This window comes from Bos indicus, chromosome 25 (assembly GCF_029378745.1).
Source record: "Bos indicus isolate NIAB-ARS_2022 breed Sahiwal x Tharparkar chromosome 25, NIAB-ARS_B.indTharparkar_mat_pri_1.0, whole genome shotgun sequence".
NCBI lineage: Eukaryota > Metazoa > Chordata > Mammalia > Artiodactyla > Bovidae > Bos > Bos indicus.
The window spans coordinates 38,302,675-38,327,993 of record NC_091784.1 but is presented as its reverse complement, the minus strand read 5'-3'; the positions used below and the strand labels follow the sequence as shown (position 1 = coordinate 38,327,993).

General features: G+C 40.6%; 1 protein-coding gene and 1 long non-coding RNA gene across 4 annotated transcripts in view; both read right to left on the bottom strand.

Moving 5' to 3' along the window:
• The window catches only part of SMURF1 (SMAD specific E3 ubiquitin protein ligase 1), a 91,446-nt gene that overhangs the window by 24,785 nt on the left and 41,342 nt on the right, over window positions 1-25,319 (bottom strand). For all 3 annotated transcript variants that reach the window (XM_019987960.2, XM_019987957.2, XM_019987958.2), the window contains exon 2: window positions 726-764. In XM_019987960.2, coding sequence (XP_019843519.2) covers window positions 726-764 — 39 coding nt within the window. The remainder of the gene's footprint in view (window positions 1-725; window positions 765-25,319) is intronic.
• LOC139179767 (uncharacterized) overlaps window positions 765-25,319 on the bottom strand; it is a 64,805-nt gene continuing 40,250 nt past the window's right edge. The window contains exon 2 of the long non-coding RNA XR_011564126.1: window positions 765-25,319. This exon is cut by the window's right edge and continues 24,365 nt beyond it. This is a non-coding gene — a long non-coding RNA (uncharacterized lncRNA).

Genomic DNA, 25,319 nt, shown 5'->3' with positions numbered 1-25,319 from the left:
CATTTTCATTAGGTAGGTTCTTAAATGCTGGAGTGTGAATCAGACAGGTTTATAAGATCAAAGAGGTGGCCGGGTCTGAGAGACAGACCTGGATGGGATCCATCCCTCTGCACCTTCTTAGCTCCTTGAATAAAGCCCATGAACCTCTCAGTTTCTTCACCTGAGAGTGTGAATACTACCACTTAGGAACCAAGAAGCATTCTGGTGAGGATCAGAAAGAGTGTGAAAATTTTCCTGCTGCGGGCACCTACTTTATAGTAGGTGAGCTCCTTAAGCGATTCCTTTCATAAGAAAATGACTCTCCATTTATTATTTTTATTTTTACAATTCCTTTCATTACAAGACTTTTCAAGTGTGATTGAATTTATCAAATTTGACTATTAGTTTTACTGAAACTCAGACGCTTTATAGAAAAATGTCTCATCTGTATTTGAGAACACTTCAGCAGAAAGCGATACATTAATGGATGGAAAGGCAGAGAAAATGGGGTGTGGCCAGAATAGGGAACGAGAGAGAGCTTTTCCTGCTTGAGTTATAAATTTTGTGCCTGGGAGCTAAGCAGCCTCTGTGACGTAGTCAACTGGGAAATGAAGTTTGTCAAACCGTGGGTTTCTAGTCTTTTCTTTTAGGAGAATACACCCAGTGTTTTTTGAAAAAGTTTTAAATTTCAGAAATACGTGAAGAATATTAATAGTGTAAGAGAGCAAAAATGGGTGTTTACTTACTGAAGAAGTCTTTCTTTGCAAGGTTCTTGGCACATAATACTAAAAACAAACAAACAGAAAAGGCAAGGGTTAGCATTTATGGACAAGATTTTCACCATAGTTAGTCGCTATGGACAGAACTGTACCCCACCCAAAATCCATATGTTGAAGGTCCAGGCCCTGATGTGAAGGTATCTACAGGTGGTGCCCTTGGGAAGTGCTTGGGGTTAGCCGAGGTCACGGGGGTGGGGCTGGCATGATGGGGGGTCCGTGCCTCTATAAAGAAGGGCCCACAGCACATGCCCTCACTCGGCTCTCCATGTGAAGATGCACGAGGTGGCCGTCTACAAGCCAGCAAGAGGGCCTTCGCCCAGAACCAAATCTCCCCCCTCCTCATCTTAGGCTTTTCCAGCCTCCTATGGGAAATAAATGTTTGCTGTGTAAGCCGCCAGCCGATGGGATTTTGCTAGAGGCCCAAACTGGCTGAGGCGCTAGCCTATATTTGCAGTGGGGCGGGGGGAGGGAACCTCAAAATTATCTTTGCCATTGATTGTATTTCAAATTAAGTGTTACATTAAACAAAAAACTGACAGTAACTAGGAAATGTTTTCTCCTTCAGTTAGAAATCAACTGTAACAAATGCAAAATGGTTTAAACTTAAAAATTTTTCTTAAACATACATGGGTGAATTTATCAATGTGTTCTTGAAACTGCCAGGATCACATTAACACCAGCTGAAATGAAGACCTACAGTCTGTCTCTTCAGAGCACCTGCTCCTAAGAGGAGCCATGCATCTTTGATATTTGACTAAATAACACAATTTTATGAACGTAAGCTCTGGTATGTTGGAGAACAGAACAGGAGAGTGACAGAAAATACGGGGCCATCATCAAATGTGAAAAACAAATGATAAAATGCATGCTAAGAATGTGGCACAATGTTGGTATATAGAAAGAACGCAATAAATGCCATTGTTACAATTTTATTAATGAGGTGGGTAAGAAATTTTGTCACTAGATCCATTCCATGATTAAAGCTATTATATGAAGGGAAAATACACAATATATTATACCACCTTACCTGCCTCCTGAGAAACCTGTATGCAGATCAAGAAGCAACAGTTAGAACCTGACAGGGAACAACAGACTAGTTCCAAATTGGGAAGGAGTACATCAAGGTACTCCTTGATATGTGATAATACATACTGTCACCCTGCTTACTTAACTTATACGCAGAGTACATCATGCGAAATGCCGGGCTGGATGAAGCACAAGCCAGAATCAAGACTGCCAGGAGAAATCTCAATAACCTCAGATATGCAGATGATACCACCCTTATGGCAGAAAGTGAAGAAGGACTAAAGAACCTCTTGATGAAGGTCAAAGAGGAAAGTGAAAAAGTTGGCTTAAAACTCAACATTCAAAAAACAAAGATCATGGCATCCGGTCCCATCACTTCATGGGAAATAGATGGGGAAACAGTGGAAACAGTGTCAGACTTTATTTTTCTGGGCTCCAAAATCACTGCAGACGGTGACTGCAGCCACGAAATTAAAAGACACTTGCTCCTTGGAGGAAAAGCTATGACTAACCCAGACAGCATATTAAAAAGCAGAGACATTACTTTGCCGACAAAGTAGCTTTGTCTAGTCAAAGCTGTGGTTTTTCCAGTAGTCATGTATGGATGTGAGAGCTGGACTATAAAGAAGGCAGAGAGCCAAAGAATTGATGCTTTTGAGCTGTGGTGCTGGAAAAGACTCCTGAGAGTCCCTTGGGCAGCAAGGAGATCAAACCAGTCAATCCTAAAGGAAATCAGTCCTGAATATTCATTGGAGGGACTGATGCTGAAGTTGAAACTCCAATACTTTGGCCACCTGATGCGTAGAGCCAACTCATTAGAAAAGACCCTGATGCTGGGAAAGATTGAGGGCAAGAGAAGAAGGGGACGACAGAGGATGAGATGGTTGGATGGCATCACTGCCTCAATGCACATGAGTTTGAGCAAGCTCCGGGAATTGGTGATGGACAGGGAGGCCTGGTGTGCTGCAGTCCTCGGGGTCACAAAGAGTCGACACGGCTGAGCAAAGGAACAACAACAACAGTTACGTGTACAGCTGGTAAGACATTTTGCCACCAGATCCATTACATGATTAAACTATGACATGAAGGGAAAATACACCAGTGTGTTATGCATACATAGCATCCCAATTTTTAAGAATACAGTGTATCACTGTGACCTTATTTGACAAAAACATACAGAGGAACCTGTCAGGCTACAGTCCACAGGGTCGCAAAGAGTCGGACGCAACTGGAGTGACTGAGCACACAAGATCACTGCTAAGGCAATGTACAGGTCGTAGGTTTAGCGACTGTTTCAACTCCAGGAAATCCATAATATACTGTTCTGCAAACTTTTAGAATATTTTATATAACAACTTTATCAAGACAAAATTCCTATACAGTTCATCCAAGCGAAGTGTATAATTTATTGGTTTTTAATATACTCACTGAGCTGTATAACCATCAGCACATCAATTTAGAACATTTTCATCATCGCATAAAAGAAATCCTGCACCTATTAGCAGTCACTCATTATTAACCGCAAACCCCACCAGTCACGGCCACCACTAATCTACTTTATGTCTCTGGATGTGCCTAGAATGGACAGTTCACATAAATGGAATCATAGAATATGTGGTATTTCATGACTGGCTTCTTAACATTTTTTTTTTTACTTTTTTAATTGAAGGATAATTGCTTTACAGTATTGTATTAGTTTCTGCCATACATCAACATGATTCAGCCACAGGTACACATATGTCCCCTCCCTGGTGAACCTCCCTCCCACCCCTCTAGGCTGAGCTCCCTGAGTCACACATCAAATCCCCACTGGCCATCTGTTTTACACACGGTAACGTGTATGTCTCCATGCCACTCTCTCCAGGCGGCCCACCCTCTCCTTCCCACTGTGCCCACAGGTCTGTTCTCTCGGTCTGCGTCTTTTCCTGTGCCTACTGGGATGGCCGATTGCTATCTGTCCTGCACCTATTGATAATGCTGCTTTACATGAATTGACTTCCAGCGTGAAACCAACCCTGCATTCTGAGCTGAAGGCCACCTGGTCATGGCGCATAACGGAACCTTTTCATGTGTGCTGTGAGCCAGCCAGGCCAGGGCTTTTCTTTGTAGAAAGTGTTTCCAGTCCCTAATCCATAATCTCTTCACAAGTCTAGTCACATTTTTCACTTCTCAAATCGGCCTTGGTAGTTGGTGTCTTTCTAGAAATTTGTCTATTTCACTTAAGTTACCGATTTATTGGCATACAGTTACATTTCCTCTTCAGTATAATCTTTACACCCTTCCTTTCAACGGAGATACATACACACACAGACACACACACACACACACACAAACTCTTCAGTCTTTTTTGTGGCTGGACCATAATTTATTACAGCTCTGGTTAGTGCTTCATTTCTTGTTTCTCTAATTTAAAAGTAAGGACTAAGTACTTACAAAAAATGAAAACTTGCAAATGTGTAAATAGGAAATGCATGCCTCCAAAATCTCATTGTTATCCTTTGTTTTTTAATAGGATTTTCCTGGCTGGTCTCACATACTTCCTTTTTTCCCATTTAACTTCAGAATTTCTTTGAGCAAGTTTTCAACAAATTCATAAATAAATTTGAGGGGAATTTACTGCTTTACAATATTAAGTATTCCCATTCTTGAGAGCAGCATATATATCCAGTTATTAAATTCTTCTTTAAATGCCTTTAAGTAACATTTTCATCTACTCACAAAAGTTTTCCACATTTCTAATAGGGGTTACTCTTATGTGTCTTGGGTTTTGTTATCATGATGAATGGGAGAGTGCCTTTCATTGTACTTTTAAAAAAAATCATCAAGATATCTGTTCTTTTATGGGTTTTCGGTGCACTTTCTAATAGTGATTTGGGTATAGGTAAGTGATAACTTGTCTTATAATAATTCTCAACCTACCATCTTCTTCACTGCTCTTCCCATGAGCCTGTGATGTACTGTTTCTTTCCACTTCCTTGTTTTTCCAAGGTGCTGATGCTGGATTGCTTCTGACTAGAAGAATTCTGGTAACAAAAAGATTAATCCTTGTTCTTCTGCACAAGACAAGTAATTTAAAAAAAATTATGTATGTATTTCCTTGGCTGTGCCAGTCCTTAGCTGTGGCATGCAGGGTCTTGTTCGCTGACCAGGGATTGAACCCAGGCCCCAGCATTGCGAGCATGGAAGACCAGCAATGTTTTCATTTAAGGCTCATTCCAGTGGAATTTGGTTACCTCAAAAAGTAGCGAGGGTTTCAATATCGTCAGCACAAAGAGAATTTTGCCTCGATTTTGTGCAAAGATCATTTACGGTCACTATTAATCTAGTTTAGTTAATGGCATTTGATCTCTCCTAGTAGAAAAATTTTGTGATCCTGTGGTAGAATTCTGTTTGTCCAGTCTATGAGATAAGAGATAACTTATTGCACTTAAAATCCCACTCTGTCTGGATCTACCACTCATTGTAAAGATATGTACCAATTTTAAGTAAGATTTTGGAACTACAACAATGAACAAAAGATACAATTACTCTTTGAAGAAAAAGCAGCTGATTTTTTTCAGAGTATATTACCACATGTTCTCTTCAACTCTGAGGTGCCCTCTACTGAGGACAAATCAGGTCTAAATCCAGTAATTTCCTAATCATATGCCACGGTTTCCTAATTTGGGGGGTAAAGAAAGAACAAACTACATAATGTTCACTTAGCTTCTGAAACTACACGGGAAAGACGTGTTTTGCTAACATTCAATTAGTAAGTCAAGCTTCTCTACCAGCTCCCTGACGGACGCGTAGGGTCCCCAAAATACTATTTGTGATTCACCCACTCTCTGAAAGATCATGTTCTTCAGAAGGAGTTGATGCTCTTTCTTAAGGTTTCATTAGTCTCGTCTGGTTGGCACTATGGATAAAAGTGTTTGCCTGCAGTTCCAAGCCAGAGGTTGGATGACAGTGAGGGAGAAACATAGTTCGTGTTAAAAAAACAAGTAACAAAGTCCAGGGGTCACACAAGAGTCAGACATGATTTAGCAACTAAACAACAACAAAAAGTCCAGAGGGCATTTGGGACTTTTTATTATGTTTGGGCTTCTCTGGGGGCTCAGGCTGTAAAGAATCCACCTGCAACGCAGGAGACCCCAGTTCGATTCCTGGGTTGGGAAGCTCCCCTGGAGAAAGGACAGGCTACCCACTCCAGTATTCTGGCCGAGAGAATCCCCATGGGCAGAGGAGCATGGCAGGCTACAGCCCACGGGGTCCCACAGAGTCGGACACGACTAAGTACCTAAGCACAACACGGAACACTGGAAGAGTAACCCCGATTGTCTCTTGGGCTTCCCTGGTGGCTCAGCTGGTAAAGAATCCGCCTGCAATGCGGGAGACCTGGGTTCAATCCCTGGGTTGGGATGATCCCCTGGAGAAGGGAATGGCAACCCACTCCGGTATTCTGGCCTGGAAAATTCCATGGACTGTATAGTCCATAGGGTCACAAAGAGTCGGACACATCTAAGTGACTTTCACTATATTTGCACAAAGCCCTCCTTCATGAACAGTTATTTTTTTTACAGCTTAAGGGATGATTTCCATAGACCAATGAAGCCATTACATTCAAAGAAAATCTATAACTGAGGAGCATTTTTCAATTTTTTAAAATTTAAATTTTTAAGACATTTTTACATTTTAATCTTAAAACGTTGCTTTCTTTGACACCTGGATTTTCCCACAGAACCTACAGGAGGATGACTTCCTGGGTGGAGGAGAGAGACAGGCCTCACAGGAAGCAATTTCCAAAGCTATGGTTGGTTTGACTTTTCTTCTCCCTCAAGTATTACAGGCCTATGCACCTTTGCCTTGGAAGATAAGAAAATTAGTTCATTAAAGGTCTCTGTCACTTAGAATAATTTCTATCTCCAGATCATATTTCTGTCTTAAATAAAGTAAATGAGATGTTTTTCAACCTTGTTCGACTGGGACTAAGACAGCAAGAAGAATCAGGGGAATTTTCTAGGTAGAAGCATTTTCCCTTGCGAAGAGCTGAGGAAAATTTACGTTTTCATTAGAGAATGTTTTATCTAAATAATTAAAGTTATACTCCAAAATTAATCACCTCATCGATCAATTAATTATTGGGATCAATGTTGTCTCCCTACATGTTTCTTTCTGTTTTCAAGCGGCCTTAGTCAAGAGCCATAACATGGTGACATTTACTAAACTCCAAAACTTAAAAAAATAAAACTCCAAAACTTCAGCCCCAATGTCTAGAATCTCATCTCCTAAAAAGCTCCTAGTGATTTTATAACCAGGAACTAAGGAGCAGTTTGCTACTGATGCTTCCAAAAACCACCCTGGAAAGCAGACTGTCTCCTCGGCAACCATCTGACCAGTGCCTCTGCCAAAAACACTCGATGAAATCTATCAATGGAATCACAGTGGGAGGTTTGGAAACTTTGTCATTGTTTTGTGAAAAGTTCCAAATACTATCTAATTCCCTTTCACAGACCTAATAACAGCAGCTAAAATGTATCGGATGCTTATGAGGTGTAAGGCACTACCCTAAGTGTCTGACAAGCCTGGCCAGGTTTATCCAACACCACAATCCCATGAAACAGTTACTCTCATGTTTTGACCAACAAAAGCCAGGTAAAGGCTGCTGCTCTGAGCAGTGCATCTGTTTATCCATTTAACAAGCACCCACTGATGACCCGCCCGAGGCCAAGTCCTGTTCCAAGCGCAGAATGCCATGAAGAACTGAACAAAACCAACCCAGAAAGGTGCCTGTCCTGGGGTGCTTCTCAGGCCTGAGGGTTTGACTTTTAAGGCAAGTCAGGTAGTTTTTTTTTTTTTCCTTTTAAACGGTTGCTTAAAATTGACTTCCTAAGTTTAGACTATTTTCCTAAGGTTATATGATGTAAAATAAAACTCAACTTTGTCAGGAAGGAAATGAATTTTAACCCCCAAAAGCTTGTCATTAAGTAAATTATATTTGATTGTCACCTTAGAAGGAAAGTGAATGAACTCCATTGACAGGAGATAATCCAGAGTTAACAAGGAGGAGAACTTCCCGTGAGACCAAACATCCCCACCCAGTTGACTCCTGAAGAACTATGAAGATAAAAGCAAACTGCTCTGCGGGCCAAGTCATTTTAAACAAGGCCATAACTGCTGAGGGTAAAAGGGAAATGAAGGAATGTTGTGGGAAGAAAGCTAGAATTAAGCAAGCTCTCCTACAACCTCATAATCAGTCCAGACCTAAAACAAATAGACAAGGAAAAAGTAGTAATAGCCAGAGAAAGTTCTGTCTGTGTTTTCTTTCAGTTACTGAGTTGACATATGAGGCTTTATTAATTTGATGCGTAGAAAAGTCAATAGAAAACTGCACGGGAAGACCAAAGTTTTAGCAAATATCCCCACAAACGGCTAAAGCCACAGCGCACAATCTTTTCAAATAAAGTCCCGTAACGTTTCTTTCCTATATATCATTTTATAGTAATACTTTCTATAGCACTGAAGTGAAGGTATTATTTGGCATAGTTTTATCATAAAATCGTCTATAATTGTGGAGCTAATCACTATTCACATCACAGCATTAGTTGGAATGAAATTATTATGCTCAATTTAGTCAAGAAAAATAGAAGAAAAGGATATTGAACGACTTGCTCAAGATGACCTTGGCAAGTCAGTGATGGAGATAAGAACTTGATTTATCTGTGAATGAAATGCACAGAGCTCACTGGATTATGCTCCTTCATTAAGACAACTGAGTGTTAGGAATGAAACTATTTGTCACCATATTAAAATTTTTCAGTCTGTGTGGCCAATATGGAATTCACAAGATCATTTTAAATTTAAAAAAAAATCGTGGCCCAGCCATTCCACCCTTAGGCATGTAATTAACAAAAATACTCACATACATAAGTTCGTGTGAGTAAGAGCAGATACATTGAGAGGGAGATCGAATAATGATTAACTGTAAACTAACAGTAACAATCGCTAATATTTATTGAGCTTACTCTGTGCCAAACACTATCAATAGCACTTTACAGATTATATCTTATTTAACACAACAAATAAGGAGGCCACGACGAGGTGAGATTCAATCCCTTGCCCAAGCCCATGGAACCTGTAGATTTCTCCCTTGCGTCTGACCGACTCCAGAGCCCAAGCTCTCTACTGCACGCATCCTGATACTGTTTCCAAAAGGTATAATTACAGTGACAAGTTGACATAAACATAAGGAAGCCAGAATACTCTAGAGAAACACATATTTTTGTAAAAGCAAACAAATATGACTTAAATAAAAAGGGAACTAACTCTGCTAGATCCTACTTCTAACTAGAAAATGAAAAAAAAAATTGTAAAGCAGTGGTATCTCATTAAGCATACATTTTAAAATATAACAACTTGCTGAGATATAATTGACAAACCATAAAACTCATGCTTTTAAAGTATGAATACATTTCAGTGGTTTTTAATATATTCAGAGTTGTACAACCATCACCACCATTTAATTTCACAACATTTTCGTAATCTCCCAAAGAAGCCTTGAACCATTAGTGGTTACACACCCCTTCGCCCCTGTCCTAGCCTCTGGCAACCACTAATCTACTTTCTGTCTCTGTTTGTATTTGTATTGATGCTCGCCTACAGTGGACACTTCATGTACAGGTCATGCAGTATGCGGCCTTTTATGACTGCTTTCTTTCATTTAGCATAATGATTTCAAGGTTTGTTCACTCTGTAGCAAGTGTCAATACTTTATTCCTTTTTGTTGCCAAATAATACTCAGTTATATGAATATATCATACTTCATTTAATCCACTCACCAGAAAATAGACATTTCAGTTGTTCCCACATCTGGGCTACTGTGCATGATGCATGAATATTCATGTAACAAGGTTTTACGTAGAAACATGTTTTCAGTTCTCTTAGGTACCCACCTAGGAGTGGAATTACTGGATCATATGGTAAGTCTATGTTTAACATTTTGAGGAACTGCCAAATTGTCTTCCAAACTGGCTGCCCAGTTTTACATTTCCACAGCAATGTGTAAAAGTTCCAATTTCTCTGCATCCTCGCCTCCGAGTATTTTTATCTGTACCAGCACCATGAGACAGAAAGACCTCTCTTTCCCCCTTCTAGTTGTCTCGACATCACCGCTGAAAACCAACTGAATGAAGACATGAGGATTTATTCTTGACTCTCAGTTCTGTTCCATTGATCTATATACTTCTATCCTTATACACTTCTATCCTTGACAGTCTGTAATAACTACCATGGCTTGGTATTAATAGTAAGTTTTGAAATTGCGAAGTGTGAATCTCCAATTTTGTTCTTGTTTTTTTAAGATTGTTTTGGTTATTCTAGATCTCTTGCATTTCCATATGAATCTGAAGATCAAACTCTGTAAATTCCCCAAATAAAGCCTCCTGAGACATTGATTGGCTCTTTGCTACGGGGAAGCCTGGCGTGCTGCAGTCCATGGGGTCGCAGAGCCGGACACGACTGAGCGACTGAACTGAACTGCTACACATGCAGATGCCTCCAGTTCGTAAGCATAGATGTCTTTCCATTTACTCAGGCCTTCAGTTTCTTTCAATGTTTTATGGTTTTCAAATATTCATTTTTCTGTTTTTGATGCTATTTTAAAAGGAATTGTTTTCAGCTCTCTTTTTCAGTAGATTAATGGTTACAAAGGAGGTTGAAATGAGGGGACGCAGGGATGACAGCTAAGGGGTACAGGGTTTATTTTGGAGGTGATACTGCAATTGTGGTGGTGGTTATATAGCTCTGTGAACATACTAAAAACCACTGAATGGTACACTAAAAATGAGTGGATTTTATAATATGTGAATTCTACCTCAATAAAGGTGTTACTGAACAGAAAGAAAGAGAGAACCCCATTGAGTAGATAAATGAAAAAGTACAAGATGAAAGGAGTTTATCTCTATAGGAAAGACTATAGGGTTCATTTCCCCAGACCAGTGTCAAAAAGACTCTGTTTAAGACTGATGATTTATTTACAAATTAGTTAAATCATCTGAAGCAAAGTTGGAATGTCATGATATTAAACTAAGGAAAGAAAAAAACTTGTTTACTTTTATAATGTTGATCAAGTCCATTTTAGATGGACAAATGACCTGCCCATTAAACACACCAGCTAAAGACTGCTACAATGATTTCAAAATTATTGGAAGAGTCACAACTGAAATCCCTGCTTCCTATGTTGATTTAAACTCAAATTATTCTTAAAACATTATCAAAATCCTTTTTGATAATACCTCAAGGATCTCCACTGCCTACAGACTGCTCCCTTTGGAGTTCAAAACACAAAATAAAATTTCTCTTGATCTACTTAACCAGCTTTATCACCCAAGTGTGGTTTACTTAACCGTTCCCAGACCACAACATAGCAATTTTTACCACTGGGCCTTTCTTCCTGTTGCATGCTGACCTCTTTCTGTGATAGTTAAGCATGTGGTCTCTTTTTTTTTTTGAGCTAGAGTGTGAGTCCAACAATTGTGCATGATTTACAATAGCCAAGACATGGAAGCAACCTAAATGTCCACAACAGATCAATGGATAAAGATGTGGTGTGTGTGTGTGTATTATATATACATATGTATATTGCGTGTGTACGTGTTAGTCACTCAGTCGTGTCCGACTCTGCTACCCATGGACTGGAGCCCACCAGACTCCTCTGTGCATAGGATTCTCCGGGTAAGATTACTGGAGTGGGCTGCCATGCCCTTCCCCAGGGGATCTTCCCAACCTAGGGATCAAACCCAGGTCTCCCGCATTGCGGACAGATTCTTTACTGTCTGAGCCACCAGAGAAGCCCTTTGTATATTATATATACTTATATAATGTACCTATATATATACCTATACACACACACACACACACACACATATAGGCACAATGAAATAGTACTCAGCCATAAAAAATAAGGCCATCTGCAGCAACAGGGATGATGGATCTAGAGATTAACGTACTAAATGAAGTCAGACAAATATCATATGATATCACTTACACGTGGAATCTTAAAAAGTGATACAAACGAACTTACTTATAAAACAGAAACAGACTCACAGACGTAGAAAACAAACTTATGGTTTCCAAAAGGGAAAGCGGGGAGAGGGATTAATTTGGAATTTGGGGTTAACAGATAAATAGTACAGATAAATAACAGATAAATAGTGGCAGCCCACTCCAGTGTTCTTGCCTGGAGAATCCCAGGGACGGGGGAGCCTGGTGGGCTGCCGTCTACGGGGTCGCACAGAGTCGGACACGACTGAAGCGACTCAGCAGCAGCAGCACTACATATATGGAGAACTATATAGTCAGTATCTTATAATAACCTAAATGTAAAAGAATCTGAATCACTCTGCAATATACCTGAAACACTGTAAATCAACTATACTTCAATAAAAAAATTTTTTTTAAACCCATAGAGTAGGTATTCGGTCGGTATCTGTTGAGAGCTCTACTTATCTCCTGCTCAACTCTGTCCCAAGCACTTCACCTATGCAACCTCTTCCACAAACCCCAGGAAGAACCTAAGGGTCTGAGGAGAAACTCAGCCAAGGTTGCACACGTGGAAACACCGTTCAGTCATTGCAGTTCTACTCATTCTTTCAGTTACAGCTCAAATCTTAACTTTTTCCCTGTTAGGCCAACAGCGATTTCTCCTTTCTCTGAACTTCTAAAGGGCTTCCTGCCTTTGACATATACCGCCCTGAATTGTAGTTTCAAAGCAGACTTTATTTTTTAGTGCAGTTTTAGGTTCACAGCATAATTAAGTGGGAAGTAGGGAGCCTTCCCCTTCTCCCTGACCACGGGCACAGCCTTCCCAACCATCAGGATCCCTCACCAGAGTGCCGTCTTTGTGACAGTCAGGGCAGCCACACGACGCCTCAGCAGCGCCGCACGTCCACAGCTGGCCTGACGGCTCACTGCCAGTGCCGTGCATCCTGCAGGGCCTGACGTATCCACGAACACAGTATCACACAGAGTCGTCTCACCGCCCCGAAAGTTGTTTTGCTTATTCATCCTTTCCTTCAAATTCCTGACAATCACTGATCTTTAAACAACCTCCATAGTTTGGTCTTTTTCAGAATGTCATATGGTTGGAATCACACAGTATGCGCCTATTCAGATTGACTTCCTTCACTTAGTAATATGCAGTTAAGGCTCCTCCTTGTCTTTTCATGACTTGGCAATTCATTTCCTTTTATTTTTTTAAATTAACTTATTTATTTTCATTGGAGGCTAATTACTTTACAATATTGTAGTGGTTTTCATTTCCTTTTAGTACTGAATAATATTCCACTGTCTGGATGGACTAGAGCTGCTTTCTCAAGTTTTGGCAATTATGAATAAAACTTCAAATAAACATCTACCAACAAAAGAATTAATCAACACAAGAAATGGACAATTTTGAGCCAACCTGAGGATTATAACCCCAGGAGACAGTCTTTCAGAAAGCTATAAGGCCCGTTCCACCTTTTAGAGGTCAAGGCACAGTTACGCAAGTTTTGGGGAGTAACATATTGATAGTGTCCTTGTCCCACAAGGCCAGCAGTGGGTTCCTGTGGCCCCTTACAGGGTTGGGGAAGGAATGTTATCTCCTAAGGAGTTACCTTGCTGGCGCCAGGGGGAAATTGCCTTTTATTCTGGCAAGGAGGCATTCCTGTATCTTCTAGGGGGATCTAGTTAATATGTAATGCAAATGCGCCATGCTCACCAAAGGGGAGAGGGCAAGGGGCTCAAACAGGCAAAGAGAATTTCACGTTTAAAGATTTCCTTGTCCTGTCTCGAAAATCCTTTTTTTTCATCATTTTTTGTTGTGGACTGTTTTCATCCCCTTTGGTTAAATACCAAAGAGCACAACTCCTGGATTATGTGGCAGAGATATGTTTAGTGTTGAAAAGAACTGCCAAACTGTACCCCAAAGGGACTGCCCCATTTTGCGCTCCCACCAGCAGTGAGCGAGAGTTCCTATTTCTCCACATTCTCGCCAGCGTTCGATGTTGTCAGTATTTTGGATTCTGGCCCTTCTAATAGGTGTGCAGCAGAATCTCATCGTTGTTTCACTTTGCACTGCCCTGATGACGTATGGTATGGAGCACCGTTTCATATGCTTTTGGCCATCTGTGTATCTTCTCTGGTGAGACGTCTGTTCAGGTCATCTGCCTATTTCTTAACTGAGTGGGTGGGCTGTTTTCTTACTGTTGAGTTTTAAGCATCATGTGTACACCTGAAACTACTATTATAAGTCAACTATACCTCAATTAAAAAAAAAAGTTATTATTTTGGATTAACAGTCCTTTATCAGACATATCCTTTGCAAACATTTTATCCCTGGATGTGGCCTCTGCATTAATTTTTTTTCCCCACATTTTTAAGTCTTACAAAATTGGGCTTAAATATATCAAAGTTATTTTGAGTAGCCATACTGCTTTCCCTGGGAAGTAATATCACCTGATGTTTAAAGTAACTTGAATGAAAATTCACGTCATCCGTATAGAAGATACCATGTGGCCTTTCTGTTTACTGGCAGCGATCCTCCAGATGGGTGACTGAGAGCACATGGGAGCCACGGAGGACAAGGCTTCCTGCCGCACACCAGCTCCTAAGCCTCTGTAACCCCAACCCTGGAAAGCACACAACGTGGGTGTGAGGCTAGTCCAGGTTATGGACTTACTGGCTTCGGGTCTAATGTGGTGGATCCCAGTGCCCAGTAAGTGTGAAACTCACAGCAAATCCAGCCTTCACGGTGCCAACCTCCTGCAGGACACCTGGAGCTGGAAGCAGATGCCATCAGCACGTCTGTTGCTGTTAAGTCATGTCCAACTCTTTGCAACCCTCTGAACTGCAGAACACCATGACCAGGACCGCAACCATGAACGTCAGGGAGACACATAAAAACTACGAAGAATGGGGGATCCCAGCCCGCCAGGCTCCTCTGTCCACGGGATTTCCCAGGCAAGAATACTGGAGCGGGTTGCCACTTCCTTCTCCAGAGGATCTTTCCGACCCAGGGATCAAACCCACATCTCCTACACTGGCAGGCAGATTCTTTACCACTGAGTCACCAGGGAAGCCCATTAGCACCCTCAGAGTCCTGAATTCTTAATAGGCTGCTTAGAATTCCAAACTCATATTCTTTGAAGTTATCCTCATTGAAGCAATCCATAAAGTTATCAGAAGAAATCAGTGGTAGCAGCAAGCCAACCCATAAACACAGGGAGCTTTGTGTCATGACAGCTCCTGACGACAATCCTGTGGCTTTGGAAAGGACCACGAGTTTCATGGCATTAACAGTGCTTCTCATGCTATTGCTTCAAAAAGTCTTAGAAATACTCTCCAAATCCACAGTCACCACTAACCGAAGCAAGCTCTGTAAGATTCAAAGCCAATAAAGTCAGTATGTTAGAACAATAGATTTCTGGAGCTTATTTCATCAATGTATTGTCAAACTTACGAAAATTCAAATTTAATAGTGGTGCCAAACCACTTCAATGGGAAGACAGCAGTCTTTTCAATAAATGGTGCCAGGACAACTGAGTAGCCACATGCAAAAGAATGAAGTTGGACCCCTAATCTCACTCATATATAAAAGTTAGAAGAAATCATAGGTCTGATTAAATAAATCTACATCTGGGACAAAGCAGTGGTTGCTTAAATGTAGTACCAAAATCGCCACCAACAGGGGTGTCCCTGGTGGCTCAGTGGTAAAGAACCCACCTGCCAATGCAGGCGACATGGGTTTGATCCCTGGTCCGGGAAGATCCCAATGGCCCAGAGCAACTAAGACCATGAGCTGCAACTCTGAAGCCTGGGAGCCTGGAGCCTGTGCCCCACAACAGGAGAAGCCCTGGAATGAGAAGCCCGCACTGCGACTGGAGAAGCCCCACCAGCTGCGGCTGGAGAAGGCCTGCACACGGCGACGAAGACCCAGCGCAGCCATAAGTATAAGAAGGAAATCAGTTTTTAAAAATCACAAGCAACAAAAGAAAAAATAGGTGAGTTGGACTTCACTGAAATTTAAAACTTTTCTGCTTCAATAGATATCAAGAAAGGGAAAAGACGACGTGCTAAAAGAATGGGAGAAGATATACATAAATTAAGTATTTATAAAATCGGGTAAGGGACTTGAATTCAGAATATTTAAAGAACTCTTACAAAGCAACAATAAAAAGACATCCCAGTTAAAATATATAGGCAAAGGATCTGAACCAACATGTCTCCAAAGAAGATATACAAATGGCCAAGAAGCCCATAAAAGATGCTCAATACCATTAACCATCAGGGAGACACACATAAAAACTACCATGAAATACCACTTCACACCCACTACGATGGCTAAAATAAAAAAGATAGACAAACGCAAGAGTTGGCAAGGACAGAGAGAAATTGAAACACTCATATACTGATGGTGGGAATGTAAAGTGGTACAGTCACTTTGGAATAGCCTGGAAGTTCCTCAAAACATTAAGCAGAGAGTTGCCACATGAACCAGCAATTCCACTACTAGTTACGCTCAGGAGACTTGAAAATATATGGCCACATAGAATCTTGTACATGAATGTTCATGGCAGCATTATTCTTAATAGCCAAAAAGTAGAAACAACCCAAATGTCCATAATCTGATGAATGGGTCAATCAAATGTGGTGCAGCCATTACAGTGATATATTATCCGGCCATAAAAAAGAAGCACTGATACATGACAGACGCTACAGCATGGATGCATCCTGAACACTTTACGCTTAGTCACAGAAGCCAGACACTCACTGGACCACATAGTGCTGATCCCATTTATATGAAATGTTCAGAATAAGCAAATCCACTGCTATAAACTGGATGTCTGCGCCCCCTCAAAATTCACATGCTAAATCTTAACACCCATGTGATGGTATTTGGAGGCAAGGCCTTTGAGGGGCAATTAGGTCATGGGTGGAGTCCTCACCAATAGGATTAGCACCCTTACAAAAGAGAGCACCCTTGCCCTGGTGACCACAGAGAGACAATGAGAAAGCCACGTATGAACCAGGAATTGGGGCTTCACCAGACATTAAGTCAGCTGGTGCCACTTCCAAGCCTCCAGAATTACAAGAAATAGATTTCTGTTGTTTATAAACCACCCTGCCTATGGCATTTTGTTATAGAAGTCTGAACAGACATCTATAGAGACAGAAAACGCATTAGTGGTGGCCAGAGGCTGGGGATAAAGAGGAATGGGGGGGCACTGCTCAAGTTGGTGGGGGTTCCTTTTGGAGGTAAGGAAAATATCCTGAAATCGGCTGGTAACTGGTTAAACTCCATGACATACTGAAAACACTGAACTGTAACTTGAAAGTGTATAGTTTAGGACATGATAATCATATCTCAATTAAAAACTAACTGCAATAGTGATTCAAGGACTAATGAAAGTGGTGTTTGTTTCTCATAAGACACACCCTTCAGTCTCAGCTTTCTCTTATTAGGGAGTTACAAGACACTGTCTAAAATGTCACGTTGTGTGGAATAATACATTCTTTACACTGGAATAAAAAGACAATGGGCACCTACAACAAAAGTGTAAAATGCAGTGTATCTCCCAAAGAGCTTACAGTTTGGCTCAACAGACACCATAAATCAAGAAAAGCAAACAATAGTGCAAAGCAGATCCCTTTTGTTCGTGACTCATCAAGTCATATCAATTCATCCTTTGTTGTATCTTTGAAATCTATTCTTTCCAGGCCCACTATGGTTGCTCAATTCCCGGCCACTCTCGTCTCCTGAGTTATGACAACAGGCTCTGGCATTTCTTTTCTCGAATTCATTTTAATCGTGAAATAATTATTTGTTGGCTAAATGAATAAAACGCTATTATGTAACCCCCTTCCCATAAACCTCTGAGTTCAGTACCACTTACAAAATAAAATATAAAGTCATCCCTGGCCACCACCCTCCCTCTCCAAAAAAGAGAGAGAGAGAGAAAAAAAGTATAAACTCTTAGCATCCAGCACATAAACTTCTATAATCACTTTCTGGCCTTACCATCCACCCAGGCCCACAGAGTGCTGCCCCTCCAGTCAGACTACTGTACTGTCTCCCAGATCTTTCTCATGCTTCTCGAAAAATTTTATTGAAGGATAATTGATTTACAATGTTGTGTTAGTTTCTGCTGTACAGCAAAGTGATTCAGCTAAACATATGCATGCATTCTTTTTCATACTCTTTTCCACTGCGGTTTATCACAGGATATCGAATACAGTTCCCTGTGCTATTGCAGTAGGATCTTGTTGTTTATCCATTCTCCATAAAATACTTTGCATCTGCTAATCGCAACCTCCCAATCCATCCCCCCAATACCCCTCCCCGCTCACGAATTAATTCTCTCCTTTGCTCGAGAGCCCCCGCCCGCTGCCCTCCGCTACGTCATCATCCTTCCAGATCTCCGCTTCCAGGCCAAGCTCAGGACTCCCCTCTCCTATCATCTGTCCCTACCCTTTAGTGCCCTGTAGAATTACTTACATTTTTAACTGTTACTTATATACCCCTCCAAACAGATTTTAAACTGCAAGTAGGATCCATGACAGAAATGGATCTAAGATTAACATCTTGCTCAATAACCACCACCACATGGAATTAAATTTCAAAATGAGCTGTACAGGCAGATCAGAAGAATTCAGAGAAACACAATATTACTGTGGGAATGCTTAGAAAGGTTGTTTTGGTTTGTTTTTGTGTAAATGAGACAAGTTGGGTTTCAAAGGCTGGGTAGGTTTTGGATTCATGGAGAGGAAATACTGTCAGAAATCAGAGGAGGCAGGCAGGGGAGGGAGGTAAAGCCCAGGATCCATGTGTTAACTGACTGAGTTTTACTGCGAGGACTGAGACAGAGATAAGAATTAAATTTTAAAAATACTGTTGATTAGTTTATCTTCAAGCCTTTAAATTTTTATGCTATTTGTCAAAATAATGTTGGAAAGTAAACTAGCATTGATCCACACAGTATTGAGGTTCCTCAAAAAACTAAAAATAGAGCTACCATATGATCCAGCCAACCCACTCCTGGGCATCTATCCAGACAAAACTAAAATTGGGAAAGATACATGCACCCCTCTGTTCACAGCAGCACTATCCACAATAGTCAAGACACGGAAACAACCTAAATCTCCATCGAGAGAGGAATGGATGAAGATGTGGTGCGTGTACACAGGGGAATACTACTCGGCTGTGAAAAAGAACGGAATCCTACCACTTGCAGCAACATACATGGGCCTAGAGATGATCATACTCAGTGAAGTCAGAGAGAAAAAGACAAATACCATATGATCTCACTTACATGTGGAATCTAAGATGCAACAAAAGGAACTTGCTTGTAAAACAGAAACAGACTCAGACACAGAGCAGACTCGTGGTGGCCAAGATGGAGAAGGGGTTGGGGAGGGATGGTCTGGAAAGCTGGGATTAGCAGACACAAACTCCTAGTCTTTGAAGTAGAGCTAATCCTCATTACTCATGAACTCGGTATTCGCAAACATGCCTACTTGTTAAATGTGCTTGTAACTCCAAAATCAGTACTTGGGGCCCTTTTCCTCTCACTCATAGACACATGCAGAGTGACATGAGCACTAACTTGTCACCCAGCGTGCACACTCCCAGCTGTGGTTGAACAGGCGATATCTTGCCTTCTTGTTTCAAGTGTCATACCACATAAAGTGTCCTTTTTACGGTCCATTTAGTGCCACATTTCCCACATTGTCGTGCTTTTGTTGGTGGTTCTGCTATTTAAAATAGGCCCAAAGTACAGTGATGAAGTGCGACCTACTGCTCCTAAACCAAAGAAGGCTGTGAAGCGCCTTCCAGAAAATTCATGTGTGTTAGGTGAGCTTCATCCAGGATGACTCACAGCGGGGGCTGCCCTTGCTTTAAGTGTTAATGAATCGGCAATATGTATTAAATACGGTGTCTTTCAACAGAAGCATGAAACAAGCTTATGTGTTGATCAGCTGACAAAAAGGTAGCAGAGGCTCATGGGAACAGAATCCTGTATTCCTTCAGAAGCCATGGTTCTGTGTCCACTAATTTAGTTTGAGGGACTTTAGAACATAGTTACCATGGATAACAAGAATCAACTGTAGAGTCTGCTTTCTACTGACAGTCAGATCTGGTGTTATCCAAACCTCAGACACTGTACAGACTCACACCGGAAGTTTCTCGTCCGTCGCCAACTCTACACTATCCATCAGGCACTGATCGGGCCAGGCAGAGCATTGGCAAAAGAAGGAACAAGAGCAGAATGAAGACAAGCAAATGCGGTATTCCAATAATCATACTGCTCAAACGAGAGCAGGAGAAAATGCAAGCTTTACACCAAAAACATATTCTGTTCCCTCTGCTCCTCCCAACTTTCAGAATGATAAGCAGCTTTGGTAGTAATCTCCAAAATCCCTATATTCAGAAAATGTTTCCAAAATTGAATTACAAATCAATTAATCAAATTGAAAGCTGCCTTCAGTCTGGCATTCTTGATAATTTTTGTCAAATTTTCTTTCCTCTCATCTCAAAGCCACTGTTTTCAGTTCTAGTCATAAAAATTAGGTGAGATGTAGACAGAATTATCTCCACAAAGATTTAGTGTGTTTTGTCCTGGAAAATAGAGATTCTCTTGGAATTTACTGCCCAAAATGCAGTCAGATGTCACACAGCAACCACGCCATGATGCTATTAATTATTACCAAGTTGCCAGAGCCCTACAGAAATGGTGCCCAAATCCTGAGGAGGTTTGCAGTTTCATTGCTAAAATTCTTATGCACAAGTTATTTTATGCCAAGCTATATATAGTTTATGATTTCTTTTCTCTTCATATATAGGGTTGTTCTTTAAGACATTCTCTTTATTTAGAAAAATATCAATGTGATCCAAATTACATCACCCTACATGTGCAGTCTTCTGTGTGTGTGTGTGTGTGTGTGTGTGTGTGTAACAATTGAAAATAAAAGCTAAGTATAAATCCCAAGGTTGAATTAAGGTAAGTCAATTTTTCAGTTATGAGTTGATTATAAATAATTTGCTAAAATAAAAGCTTTTCAGTCTAAATAAATAACTGGGCTTTCTATGTTATAATACATTAATGTGAATTTTAAAAAATAACAGACAAAAGTCAAGTTGTAAGTTTCATTAGTATTAACTGAGTTGAAATTTATAGACAAGATTTTAAAATAAATGATAGAAGTTGTTTGAAACCCAAGTATATAATATCTCAAAATTAAAATCTAATGATTATTACCTGAAAGTAACCTTAGATATTACAGGGCAGAAAACTAAAATATTAGAAATAAAAAGAGGATCAAACTAAAAATTCATAAATAATCCCTTTTATAAGAAAGGAAATCAACTGGAAAAATGAATAGCCTTATATTAAACAGATCATAAAGAGAACCCTCTCCTACTAATTGAAAATGTCAAAACTGGCCATGTTTAGGGAAATAGTTATCAACTTACTTTTTAAATAGCTGCACAACTAATTTTTAAAATACAGTTCTGGCTAAACCAACATCTTGTAAGTCACTTAAACTCTCGGTTTGGGCTAGTCCCAGGAGGCAGCATGCTGGGGGCAGGAATTCAGGCAGCAGCCCACCTTTGTAGCAGTTGGTACCCAAGAAAATCTCAAGTCTTAGTTCTGGATTGCTACAAATGACTTGCAAACACAAATGGCCGGCACCTCTGACCTATGGGTAAACTACCAACCGAGCTTCAGGTGACTATAGCAGCACCCAGGTCAGGTACAGACAGCTCTGAACAGGTTTGGAAACAGAACTGACCTTGAACCACAATGCCCAGAGGGCTGCTTAGAACACATACTCTGAACCCAACTAGGTCAATGACAGTGAAACAAATACAGCTGGACCTTGAACAGCCTGGGGTAAGGGACAGGATCCCCACCCCTTGCCACTGGTCAGCTCTCAGTATCTGCAATTCCACATCCACAGATCCAACCAGCCACAGTTCAAGTAGCACTGCAGTACACAGTTATTGAAAAATATATTTAAGTGGACCTGCGCCATTCAAACCTGTGTTGTTCAAGGGTCAACTGTACATCGACACTGTCCATAATATTTAAACAAGATGCAATCTCATGACACAACACTCAAGACGTCCAGGATATAAACCTAAATTACTTAGCATACAAAGAACCAGGAAACTTGTGTGAAGATACGCCATGCAAACACTAATCAAAAGAAAGCTGGAGTCACTGTATCCATATGAAACAAAGCAAACTTTAGAGCGAAGAATACTGAAAGGGATAATGAGGAATATTAACTAGTGGTAAAAGTGTTAATTTGCCAAGAAGACATAACAACCATAAACATGTGTGCACCTAACAGAGCTTCAGAATACCTGAAGCAAAGGCAGCCGGAACTGGGGGACAGAACTGGGGGCTTCCCTGATGGCTCAGTGGTAAAGAATCCGCCTCCCAATGCAGGAGATTCGACTTCGATCCCTGATCTAGGAAAATCCCACATGCCTTAGAGCATCTAAGCCCATGTGTCACAACTACTGAGCCTGTGCTCTAGAGCCCGGGAACCACAACCATTGAGCCCATGTGTCGCAACTACCGAACTCAGTGCCCTTGAGCCTACTTGCTCCGCAACAGAAGAAGCCACTGCAATAAGCCTGCACACCGCACTGAAGAGTAGCCCCTGCTCGCTGTAACTGGAGAGAAGCCCGCACAGCGACAAAGGCCCCGTACAGCCAAAAAAAAAAAAAGACAGAACTGAAAAAGACAAAATTACAGCTACAGACTTCAACACTTCATTCAGTAACTGATAAAAGTAGCAGACAGAAGGCCAGTGAGAATAGAGGACGAAGGCCATCAACTGATCACACTGACATTTATATTACATTCCACACAACCATGGCAGTTTTACACTCTCTTCTCAATTACCCACAGAATACGCGAAAAACAAATTAACCTAAAAGACTTGAAATTGTACAATCTATGTTCTCTGATCAAAATGGAATTCAACTATAAAGCAAAACAAATCTTCAAACACATGGATAGTAAATACCATACTTCTAAATAATCAGTGGATAGAAGGGAAGGTCTAAAGGGAAAGTAAAGAATATTTTATTACACTGAGAGAAAAAATTTTTTAAAAACATACCAAAATTTGTGGAATTCAGCTAAAGTAAGGCTCAGAAGGGAACTTATGAGATTAAAATTTTTTATTAGAAAAGTTACAAATGGACAATCTTTTATACCTTAAAAAATTAGGAAAAGGTCAAAACAAACTTACAGTGAGAACCCCTAATTTTAAGTTTAACTGAAATCCCAGAAAGAGAATAAAAAGAGTGGGCAAAAGCAAGAATGAAGGAGATCCTGGCTGGGAATGTAAGAAGTAATAAAAAACAGCAATCCACAAATTCAGAAAGCCTGAGCAGGGTAAATAAAAAGAAGCGTATCTAGTTATATCAGAGCACAACTGTAGAAAATAAAAGACAAAGACAAAATCCTAAAAACAGCCATAGAAAAAGGAAAGACTACTGGCGTTCCCTCGTGGCTCAGTGGTAAAGAATCTGCCTGCCAATACAGGAAACACCAGAGAAGGAGGTTCGAGCCCTGGGTTGGGATGATCCCCTAGAGAAGGAAATGACAACCCACTAACCCACTCCAGTATTCTTGCCTGGAAAATTCCATGAACATAGGAGCCTGGCAGGCTACAACCCATGAGGTTGCAAAGAGTCAGACATGACTGAGCAACTAACACGTTTCACTTTCTAGAATTCTCTACCCAGTAAAAATAGCTTTCAAGAAGCAAGATGAAATGTACATCAACAGATGAATGGACAAAGATGTGATATATATATAATCGTGTGTGCACACACACACATACAAATATACGTAGCGGAATATTACTCAACCATAAAAAAGAACAAAATTGTGTCATTTGAAACAACATGGATGAACCTAGAGACGATCATATTAAGTGAAGTCAGGCAGAGAAAGGCAGACATTATATGATACCACTTATATGTGGAATCTAAAACAAATGAACTTATTTACAAAACAGAAAAACTCATAAACACAGAATACAAATTAATGGTTACCAAAGGGAAAGGGGGAGAGGGAGGGAATAAATTAGGAGTACGGATTAACAGATACACATCTAACAAGGATTTACTGTTTAGCACATGGAACTATATTCAGTATCTTATAATAACCTATAATGTAAACGAGTCTGAAGCTGTATACCTGGAACTAACACAATACTATAAATCAACTATAGTTTAATTAAAAATTTTAAAAATAAACATTTTTATTTTGAAAATGTTTTAAAAGATGAAATAAAGATCTCTTCAGAACAAAACCTGAATTAGCTACCAGTGAAATTTTCATTGTCACCATCAAAAAATGCTTTTATTTAAAACATTCATGAAACAAAAGACGAAAGTTCTCAACAGTGAATTTTATAATTACACAATAAATTTACTACAGTTTTTGTTTAGTGGCTCAGTCATGTCCAGCTCTTTGTGACTCCATGGACTGTAGCCCACAAGGCTCCTCTCTCCGTCCATGGAATTCTCCAGGCAAGAATACTGGAGTGGGTTGCCATTTCATTCTCCAGGGAATCTTTCCAACCCAGGGATTGAACCCAAATCTCCTGCATTGCAGGCAGATTCTTTACCATCTGAGCCACCAGGGAAGCAAGATAAAGTACCTTCATTTAAAAGCTATATGGCCAATATCATTCTTGCTACTTTACTGGTTTCCCCATTTATGCATTAAATAAATCTTTGACACAGACTGACTCTAAATTAAGTTTGAGATGAGCTATTTAGAATGGGTAACCAACAAAGCCCTACTGTGTAGCACAGAGCACTCTGTTCAATGTTCTGTGGCAGCCTGGATGGGAGGAAGTTTGAGGGAGAAGGGATACGTGCATATACATGTATGACTGAGTCCCTCTGCTGTCCACCGGAAACTATCAAAACGCGGTTGATCGGCTACGCTCTGATATAAAAGAAAAAGTTCAAATAAATACCATAACAGTGAGGAAATGCTCCGCCAGGCCCTGTGCCACGGGCGAAACAGATGACCGAGTCTCTGCCTCTCTAGCAGCAGCAAAGACAAGGAAATGAATAATATGAGGAAGGTTCTGAAGACACCGCTGCAGGAAGATGAGAAGGGGACTGGCCTCTTCTGGCAGGACAGGGCTGCAGTAGGAGATTCTACAGAGAAGGAACACACAGGAAAGCGTGTTTGAGAGGCATCATGTATTCAGGGAAAACTGTGCTTCTGTGGGATGCCCAGTTCGTGAGCAAGAGAAAAGGCTACGTCCAGACTGGAAGAGGTCTTATCTGCAAGGCTCAGGAATTTGGACTTTACCCCAACCCCAGGCAACCAGGAGCCAGATGACTTTGTTAAGAAGCTAGGAACTCTTGTTGCTGGAGGAGAAAATGAGAAGGAATGGGGAGAGGCTGGAGGCAAGAAGACTGATGTTATCTGGAGGCTGTTTCAAAAATCAAAGGAAGTCTTCCCCTTTCTC